This window comes from Ursus maritimus, unplaced genomic scaffold (genome assembly GCF_017311325.1).
Source record: "Ursus maritimus isolate PB19 unplaced genomic scaffold, ASM1731132v1 scaffold_16, whole genome shotgun sequence".
NCBI classification, from domain to species: Eukaryota; Metazoa; Chordata; class Mammalia; order Carnivora; family Ursidae; genus Ursus; species Ursus maritimus.
In genome coordinates this window covers 3,116,179-3,126,773 of record NW_024424008.1, presented here as the reverse complement: position 1 = coordinate 3,126,773, position 10,595 = coordinate 3,116,179, and the positions used below count along the sequence as shown (strand labels likewise).

The window sequence follows — 10,595 nt, the reverse complement described above, 5'->3', positions numbered from 1 at the left end:
GTCGTTAAGCGTCTGCCTTTGGCTCAGGGCGTGATCCCAGCGTTCTGGGATCGAGCCCCACATCAGGCTCCCCCGCTGGGAGCCTGCTTCTTCCTCCCCCACCCCTCCTGCTTGTGTTCCCTCTCTCGCTGGCTGTCTCTCTCTATGTCAAATAAATAAATAAAATCTTTAAAAAAATAAAATAAAATAAACTCAAGAGTTTTAGTTGATAATAAAGTGAAATTAAGCGCCATGCATTATAGATTAATTGAATCTTTTTTTATTACTACAAGTTTCATATTCAGAATAAAGATGATGATTCTTTTGATCTACTCTACATTTGCAGATGACACAAAAGTGAATGCACCATCTTAAAAATATTACATTTTCCAACACTGAGAATGTTCCAACTAAAACAGCATGACCATCTTCTACATAAAGAGGATACTGGAAATGGCTGGTAGTGATTGAGGGCCATTCCAAAGCCCTCCAAACCTGATTTATATAATTTCATAGGTTATATAGACCTATGTTTAGCATGAAGTGACTTCTTACTGAAAAAAGAGACAAACTATGAGACAAACAAATCAGACACAGGTGACCGAATTCCTCCTTCTGGGACTCTCTGATGACCCCCACACCCAGAAGCTGCTGTTCATTTTATTCCTGGGTGTCTACCTGGTCACTGTGCTTGCAAACCTGCTTCTCATGTGCCTTGTTCAGGCTGACTCCCGGCTTCACACACCCATGTATTTTTTCCTCTGCAACTTATCTCTGGCTGACCTCTGTTTTTCTACCAACATCGTTCCTCAGGCCCTAGTCCACCTGCTATCCAGGAAGAAGTTCATTTCATTCACACGCTGTGCAGCTCAACTTCTACTCTTCCTCATTTTGGGGGGTACACAGTGTGCCTTTCTGGCAGTGATGTCCTATGATCGGTATGTGGCCATCTGCAACCCTTTGCGTTACCCTAGCACCATGACTTGGAGGGTGTGTGTCCAGCTGGCTGCAGGATCATGGACCAGCGGCATTGTGGTGTCTGTGGTGGATACTACTTTTATACTAAGGCTACCCTACCGAGGCAGCAATAGTATTGCTCATTTCTTTTGTGAGGCCCCTGCACTGTTGATCCTGGCGTCCACAGACACCCGCACTTCAGAGATGGCCATTTTCCTCATGGGCGTCGTGATTCTCTTCATACCTGTTTCCTTAATTCTGGTGTCCTATTGCCACATCATAGTGACTGTGGTCAGGATGAAGTCAGCTGTGAGGAGGCTCAAGGCGTTCTCTACCTGTGGCTCCCACCTCCTGGTGGTCATCCTTTTTTATGGGTCAGGAATTGTCACCTACATGACCCCAAACTCTTCCAAAGAACAGAAAAAACTGGTGTCTGTGTTCTATGCAATGGTGACACCCATGCTTAATCCCCTCATCTACAGCCTGAGGAACAAGGATGTGAAGGGAGCTCTGAGGAAAGTAGCAACAAGGAATTTCCCATGCGGGCCTGAAATCTGCCACTGAGGGTGAGAACCATCAGCTCCCTACCTGTATGCCTTGAGTAGTTCCCTCAGCAAGATTGGAATATGTTAAGATCTTCATCCTTGGAGGTCTGGACCCACCCTCTATCCTTCATCAAGCACTTTCTTTGTAAAAGAAGAAGGACAAGAATTCACTGGGCAGTAGAAGGAGGGATGCTTCCTTCTTGTTGTTTTTTTGGCCCCTAAAAGTTAGGAAGTCCTGTAAAGAACATTCACCTTTTATAAACCCTGGAACCTGCAGTATCTTTTTTTTCTTATGTTGTATAATACTATCAATCTACCTTAGATCATACTCCAATTCTTTTTTTTTTGGTATTTCCGAATATCTTTGCATCATCAAATAATAAATCATCAAGCATTACTTAACCACTTACTATCAGCCAGGTGTCAGATGTATATGTTCCTGCAGATGCGTCTGTGTGTTTGAAGCGGGTAGTGAAGAGCATGGGTAGAATGAAGAGAATATGTGACTTCTGCTGTCCTTACACTCATATTAGGCTCACGGATATTTTACCCATCAGATAAAGGTAAAGACAGGATTATGAAAACTAACAAGAAATAGTGACATCCCAGGGCTAGCACGAGTGAGAAAGATGCTGGCACCAACCCTGGGCCTGAAGGACAACTTGGACTTGGAGAGGGTAGCTGTATATAGAAAACCATGAGACAGGAGTTGTGGGCTTAGGTGTATATAGGTGAGAAGGCCAAGGGATAAATATTTCAAGCCCATTCCCTACCTACCTTCTGATTTCCCGTTACTGTATTCAAAAAAGAAAGAAAGAAAGAGAGAGAGAGAGAGAGAGAGAGAGGAAGGAAGGAAGGGAGGAAGGAAGGAAGGAAGGAAGGAAGGAAGGGGGAGAAAATCAAGGAATACCTCCCTATCTGAAGGTTATTTCAATTCTGTCTACGAAGTCCCTATTCCTGTGTAGGTAACATATTTATGGGTCCTGGTATGGATGAGTACATGGACATTTTTGGGGGACCATTACTCTGCCTAGCATACAAGGACAAGTAAAATACATGTGAAGGAGTGATTAATTTAGGCTAAAATTGGAGATTATAAATGTATAATGGTGCCAATCTCCTAAATTGTTGATTGCTATCATCCAAACGGGACCCCAGGCTCGCTCTGTTCATTTGCAAATTCTTACAGTGATCATTCAGAATGTGCTGCCTTTCTAGAACCGTTGCTACAGGATAGGTGAAGGGTACCCTGTGTGGGAGACTGAACTGGTCCTGGTACCTCCATGGCACACAGAGTTAGAGTTATTTATAGAGTTTGCGGAGAGGACATGCCTATGCAGTAAATGCCATTTTATTCTGTTAATTATCAATAAATTAAAAGCTATGGTGCCACACCCCAAGTCTGCTATTTTTCAAGAATCCAGAGTTGGCCTATGTTCACTGGACAAAATCATAAAGATGGGCTCCTACACTGGTTGAGTGATAAGCAAGTTGAAGAAGGACAGTTGATTTCATCTAATCCCAATACGACTATATACAAATCTAGTAAACAAAAAATCTTTGGGTTACTCACAGCAGTTTCCTAGAATCTTGTCCTCTTAATTTGGGATGCCTTGCCCTTTCTGTCAAGCAATTCTCACAGCCAAGGTGAATAACCTGAGATTGAGGCAGTGTCTGTGTGCAGCAGTCTTTCTCCAGATGAGGCGCAGACTAATTATGGCCGCGGAGTAGAAGTCCTCAGTTGCTAGCCTAGTAGTACATGGGCACTTTAGAAGCCAGGGGAAGTTTTTAAGTATTGCCTTATTAATTTTCTTTTTCTTCCGTAGAATATAAATTCCACAAGTAAGAAATTTGTCTATTTTATTCAGCACTGTGTCTTCGGGACCTAAACAGGGTCTGACACACGCTGAATGCTGAATCAAAATGTACTGAAACTGCGAGTTCAAAACAAATGAGTGAAAGAATGAAACAAACCTCTACTATTTATTATCATCATTATCATAACTTTACCTCCTAAGAAAAAGATCTTCGAAAGTTGCAGGCAGAGTTTTTGGACAAATAGAACATGTAAAGAAGAAGTTTTAAAAAAACATGGATGAAGAAGTTCAAGAAAAAAAACAAGAATGGCAATTTGTAGTGACGTTGTCCACCTTCAGATGGGCTCCCAAACTGTGTAAACCAGCAGCATCCCCAGAGACATTGGTCCCACAGTCCCACGGAATCCTGGGCCTATAGAAGTTCTCAGGCATCATTCACGTTTTCATTCAGAAACAGATCCCAGTAAAGTCCAAAATCCTAGTGGGTATAGCATGGCTCTTAGAATGAGTAGGGGCCAAAACCCAGTTGAGGAGATCTGTTTTCTTTCCTGTGTCCTTGCATGCCACCCCTTTGGTTTGCATCTCCATCTGTCATAGTTTCTGAGGGCCCAGGGTCCTGTGGATGACTCGCCTCAGCGCAGCCTTCACTTCACTCTTCCTTCAGCTGTAGATGATGGGCTTCAACATGGGAGTCGCCACTGTGCAGGAGAGCGATAGCAGTTTCTTGCGCTCAGGAGAGGAGCTGGATCCGGGCTGGAAGTCTGGGAGGATGGCAGTGCTTAGAAGAGGGGGTGGGAGCAGCAGGTGGAGAAGGCCTTGCGTTTCCCCTCAGCTGAGGGCATCCTGAAGACAGTGGACAGGATGCAGACACAGGACCCAGGATTAGCAAGAAAGGGAAGAGAATGAATAAGACAGTGGCTGTCAGAGCCTCCAGTTCACACAGAGAGCTATCAGCACACACCAGGGCAATGACAGCAGGGCTGTGACAGTAAAAGGCGTTCACTGTATTGGGGCCCAAAAATGGGAAGCTGAAAATCGATGTGGTGTGCACGGTGGCCACCGGAAAGCCTGAGAACCAGGAGGCAGCTGCTAGCTGGCCACCAGTCCTGGGGCTTATAAAGACTGGGTAGCACAAAGGGTCGCAGATGGCCACGTAGTGGTCATATGCCACTGTGGCCAGGAGACAGCACTCAGCAGCCCCAAGGACGAGAAGAAATACAGCTGAGTGCCACAGCCAAGGAAGGAGATGGTTGTGTCTTGGATGATCAGAGTCCCCAGCATCTTGGGCACAATGACCAAGCTGAGGCCTATCTCCAGGAAGGACAAGTTCCTGAGGAAGAAGTACATAGGATTTTGTAGAACAGAGTCCGCTGTAGTGGCCAGGATGATGAGAACATTGCCCATTAGAGTAACCAGGTAAATAGTCAAAAAAGGGAGAAACGGTAGACCTCGTAGCTCAGAGGACAAGGTTGAAAAGCTCACAAAAACAAACTCACTGACAACTGTCCAGTTCCCCCACCGCATTCTTCTGCCCAGGATGTCATTGGGCTTTCATGCTCCAAGAAGGTAGAAGTCTCCATATGTTATTTAAACCTCTACCATACGCTTCAAAGAAAACCTCCTATGGCCTCATTCTCCACCTTTCTTGTTATAGTGGTTCAAATAAAAGGCTGTACCTTCCACAATGTATAAAAATAAGCCCGTCCATGGGATTCACAATTTTCTGGAAGAAAACTAACCTGTTTTCGGACTAAACTGACACACACCACATATATCTGTACATCCCCTGATTTTCTTTGCTCTACAGAGAAGTTCAAAATCACAGCTTCCCTTTGGGGCTCCTACGCTATCTTTCTTCGACAGACAGGGGTACTAAAAAAGAAGCCAGGCCACCATTTCTGAAGAGAGGGGTCTTAATGCACAATGAAAGGTGGTGAGGTCAGCCAGGGTGTGTCGTCTGCAAAATGAAAGGGTGCGAAAGAGAAAGTCAAGGAACGTGAACCATCAGTTACCAATGATCCCCAAGATGGAGACCTGAATGTGTCCTAATCTCAAGCAGCCCACACTCAGGATGATTTCAGTATACTGGAGGAATCTTCAATATATTAGAGTATTTCTTCATTTCTAAACTTAGAATATGGCAGTTTATAGAAGGAGACCTGGAATATGAGACTGTGGTTTATTTGGATCCCTGGGTTAACTATTCTGCACATGGTTGTATGTGATCAGAAAAGGGAACACAGACTGAAGATAGTGTCAGACCGTAGAAAGAATCCAAGTGTATAACATATAAACCCTTTCATCAGCTTTTGTTGGTTGACTTGCGTCTTGACTCTGAAGATACAAGAGCTCAAGTTTATGTGTTAATAAATAAAGACCAACTGGAAACAGGAGAGACTAAGGCTACTTTCTTAATCATTAACAGATAAAGTAAACTAAATATGTAATAATATAGTAGATATGAAAGACGTGCTTAGTGTAACATATAAAACTAGATAGAATGTAGTTTCTATTCCATCACTTACAAAAACGTTTACAAAAGCTACTATATATTAGGTACAAAAAAAAGTTCCCTATATAAAAAGTATCTACCCATGGTACAGACCACACTTACTATCAGAACGAAAACTAGAATTTAACACAAATAGAAAAACACACTCTCAGCTAATTTTAAATTTAAATTTTGCATTAATATACAACTCAAATGAAAACCAATAAAAACACTGCACATCAAGATCTATAGAGCACAGCTTAAGTTCCACTGTTACGCAATGTCAAAGCCTCACATCTGTAATTAAACAAGAAGGAGATGAATTAAACATTCAACTCAAAGTGAGAAAAAGCAACACAATATACTGGGAATGTATAGGTTTAAATACAATTTAATACCTTACTGGGAATCAATAATAACAGAACTAGGAGAACAGAGACGTTCAGGACGACGTGCGTGCATTTAAGATTTGGAGAAAGGAACAGTCTGGATGATAGACGGTCCAAGGCATGGCTGTGACTGCCAGAAGCTCAAGCGGTCTGTAAGCGACCAACACTGGAATTAACCAAGTCAAAGACAGTTAAAGTTCAAACTCTAAAGTACGGAACGGACGCCTCTCAGGAGGATGGTGGCAGTGAGAAGGAAGAGCTAGGAGTGTGAGCCAGCACCAGGGGAAGGGAGGGATCAATAAGGCGCAGGGGACAGGCATCTGGAGCCTTAAACACCCAGGTGACCCAGGTTCAAAGGATTTTACAGCACTGAGGAAACTGAACAGGTGACTATGGTGCGCTGGTAGTATCTGTGGGCAGAGGGTTGTGTAAACCAATCAGCTGACAGGTGGGGCAGTCGCTTGAGGTAAAAGGAGCCTGTGGAGATCCGCGCAGAGAAAGGGGCATAACACGTCTGAAAATAAGAACGATGCCTTAAGTTTTGTGTTTGGAGGAGCGGCTGGGAACGATTAGGAAAGAAGGCAAGTTGGAATGAAGTTTTGTCCATTTTCTTTGCCAGCTGATCGATCCGGCCACACCCGGTATTTCCACGGGGAATCGACACCAGATTCCCAAACCCACGGATGAAGCCACTTCCATCAGGTCGAGCGCCTGGACACTGCCCCCGTTACAGAATGCGAGCGAGGCCGGCGCTAAACGCTGTTGACCTGCGCCCTCCCGCGCACCCACTTGCTTCTGCAGCCCACGCCTCCCCCGCTCCCCGCGCCGAGCCAGGTGGTCCCGCAGAGACCGCGGAGCGCCGCGCCGGAAGCCGCCTAACTGCCCACCGTCTCAGAAAAGCCAAGGCGCGCCGCCGCCGCACGCACGCGCACCACCCCTGGAGCGAGCCCCCAGCAGCCCCCGCGGCCCCAGTCCGCGGACTTCTCCCAGTCCCGCCCCTTCGTCCCGCCCCTTCCGCAGACCCCGCCCACCCCGCAGACTGAGGTCCAAGCCTAGGGCCAGGAATGGGTGGGTGCGGGTCTTGTCAGGGTGGAGGTGAGAGTGAGATGCAGGGAGGATGGCCCGTGGAACATTCTCAGCTGCCCCATCCCATCCGGGAGAACTGGCCAAAATCTTCCTCACCTTCTCCGTGCTACCCCCCACCCCACTTGCATAGAACCAAACAACGTGGCAGAATTTCCAAAGGATACCGATTTGTATATAACATGGTTTTCCCTGATTGACTGATTCACTCCTTCATACCTTCTGTTTCGTATCCAAGTAAAAAGTCTCTCGGAAGTCCATGAGTTCAGTTTTCGCTTGACTATGAGATACTTTGTGGCGTCCAAGAAGCATTATCAAAAAGACATATGAATAGAGCGGTCTGGAGCTTCCAGGTGTCTCAGGCCAGAGGTGTGAAATTCGTGTCAGTTGTGGGTAGGTGAGAGTCGAGGCTATGGGTGAGGATGACACTGCAGAAAGAGAGAGAGAAACCGAAAACGCTAAGAGGAGAGGGTCTAGGATTGAGCCCCAGAGGAAGGACTCAAACTAGGATGTCAGGGAGAGCCTCCCACAGAGAGAGCTTTAAATCTAGATGGTGAGTTGAACAAGGTAAAAGAAAAGGGGAAGTAGAAGATTTTTTGCTAACCTCCTCTGTGCTCACCACTGTCTCAAGGAAATTGTAAATATCATCTCACCCATCACCACAACTATGAGGTAGTCATTACCATCCCTCAGTACTTTGAAACTAAAATCTCACAAAGATGAACTCCAAGCTCAGTCCACTTCTTACTTGTACCGCTGCTGTTCCCTCAATGCTTCAATATTCAGGGGGCCATTAGTAAGTTATTGCAGAATTATGGATGATATTTTCCAAGATTGGGGGTATGGTGTGTGCTATGAATTGTTTGTGATGAGGCTGACCTTTATCAAAGTCATAGTAAAGTAGCGAGGCAAAATCAAAATTGTAACTTGTAAGTATTGCCAGCACGTAGACTCAAACATGTTCCACAGCCAATTAAAGAGCAGGGAAATGGAAAAGGCACAAAGTAGGAAGGAGAATGACCAGCCTTTCTCTCATACCTTATACATATGAGGTTTCTGACCATGTGCCTTCAAAGGTCACTGAAGCACTGACTATGCTCAGGGTAATTTTCAGGTTGCAGTCACTTCACTAAAGGTCCAGATACTTTTTAGTGGAATAAAATTTCTCTCAACATATGACTTTCATTGAAAGGTAAAGGACTCTGACGCTATGGGGGACTCGATCCTTGAGATGCATGCAATTGTTTGCTACAAACTCCATTTCCTTGTAGTACCATGACATCCACATGTTCTGAATTAAAACCTATCTGTATTTAAGAAAATACAGAGAAAACGGACTTGAGCCAATACGTTTCCTAGACCACATATTCATTCAGCAAATTTTTACTGATGACCTAATATGTGGCAGATATTGTACTAGCAGGAGGGGATGCATCAGTAGCACAGTCAGATGAGGACAATCTTAATGCCCAACAGAAGCATTCGCCGTGCTATGCTACTGCATCTCTTCACCCAACATTCTGTGTTCTACACATCCTCAGAATATTGTGTTATGTAGATTATGAGTCACATGGCCAGTCTGGAATCTGTCAAGACATTAGTGGGGTGATTTGGTTTCATAGGCCACGGGTAGGGGACATGTGTCAATTTTTGGCTTCTGATCATTTGAGTACCCTTTCCATGTTTATAGTCATCTGGGAGTCTTGGGCTAGTTAGAGCCTGTCTGCTTCCATCCAATCTGAATCCACTTGAAATTCACATTCTTTGTCTTCACCGCAGCTAGGGTATAGCATGTAACTTGGACTCGATCAATTAGATACTCCCAGTGTAGACTCTGAATGGCTAGTGACTTGAAAAAGCAAGGATAGCAAACCGTTCCTTTTTTAAAAACAGCCTTTATTTTGTAGATCTGTTTTAGACTTACAGAAAAACTGAGAAGTACCTACTGAGTCCTCATATACCCACTTTCTCCTATTATTGTATCTTACATTAATTATGGTATTTGTTGCAATTAACAAAATCAACATTGATACCCCAATATTTTCTTTTAAGTTTTTATTAATTTTAGAGACAGAGAGAGCAGGGGGAGGGGCAGAGTGGAAGGGAGAGAGACATCCCAAGCAGACTCCATACTGAGTGCAAAGCCTCATGTGGGGCTCAATCCCATGACCCTGAGACCCTGAAACCATTTCCTGAACTGAAGAGTTGATCCCCAAGCAACTGACCACGCAGGCACCCCACTGACACATTATTAACTAAAATCATAAGTTATTTCGATTTTCTTTCTTTTGTAAGATTTTATGTATTAGAGACAGAAAGAACAAGAGACCAGGAGTCGGGGGTGGGGGGGGACAGGGCGGGCAGAGGGAGAAGCATACTCCCTGCTGGGTGCCTGACAGGATTTGATCCCAGGATCCCAAGATCATGACCTGAGCCAAAGGCAGACACTTCATGGCCTGAGCCACCCAGGAGCCCCTATTGCTGTTAACCTTGATCACCTGACTGATGTGGTGTTTGTCAGCACAGTTTCTTTCTTTCTTTTTTTTTTTAAGTGGCAGAAGAAGCACCAACATCCCAAGTTCCAGCCTCAGTGAATCAACAGCTCCAGCACCAGGGCCTGGGCTGAACGTGTTGCGGAGTAAAGTGCGCCATCTAGTGCTGAATGGCAGTAATGGTCTCATCACACCCATTCTATAGGATTTTGGCCTGTGGTGCTGGCTGCAGGACCAGAAGTACCATTATTTCAATATTTTTCCTTTTAGCTTAAATCACACATAGTCGGCCTCTGTTACTTGCAACTAAGAACCCTAATCTATACATTATCTTCATTATTATTTTTGGGTGTGTGCATGAAATTTTTTCTTTAGAAGGTTTCTGGCCCTTTATTCCTTCTCCCCCTCCATAGCAGGAGAGAGAGAGCATGTTTGGGGGTTTCGTTTTGTTTCGTTTTGTTTTCAGAAAGAGATAGCAGCTTTTGTTAGTGTGAAAAAGTCCCATCAGTGTCTATTTTGTTGGAATGAATGGGAGCATAATTCTCTCAGCTTTTCCATTATTTGTTCAGTTATTTATTCATTTAGTGCCTTAAAACAGTAACCATTTTATTTTGCTTAGGATTCAGTGGTTTCAGAATTTGGAGTGGGGATGGCAACTATTGGTAATGGGATTACTGAAGAAATGACCATGGTGCGGATGGCTGAGGTCACTGGAGGACAGAGATCAAGGAATTCTGAGAAGGCAGAGTAGTTGAATATTTCATTTTATGTGAAAATTAGAATACCTAAGATCTATAACAAGAGTAGGAGTTGGGAAAAGTGACAGTGATTCAGGGGTGAAA

The 10,595-nt window shown here is 44.4% G+C and overlaps 1 protein-coding gene and 1 pseudogene across 1 annotated transcript; one reads left to right on the top strand and one right to left on the bottom strand.

Moving 5' to 3' along the window:
• The first annotated feature begins 327 nt into the window (after positions 1-327).
• Positions 328-1,764, top strand: LOC103656431 (olfactory receptor 2D2). Its single transcript, XM_008683826.2, has one exon. The coding sequence runs from the start codon at positions 553-555 to the stop codon at positions 1,498-1,500; it is 948 nt and encodes a 315-aa protein (XP_008682048.1). The 5' UTR covers positions 328-552; the 3' UTR covers positions 1,501-1,764.
• A 2,125-nt stretch (positions 1,765-3,889) lies between these two features.
• Positions 3,890-5,241, bottom strand: LOC121102866 (annotated as a pseudogene).
• Between the last annotated feature and the right edge of the window lie 5,354 nt (positions 5,242-10,595).

What these genes read in the sequence shown, in the direction of transcription:
- LOC103656431 (XM_008683826.2), top strand. Translation starts at nt 553, where the DNA reads ATGAGACAAACAAATCAGACACAGGTGACCGAATTCCTCCTTCTGGGA.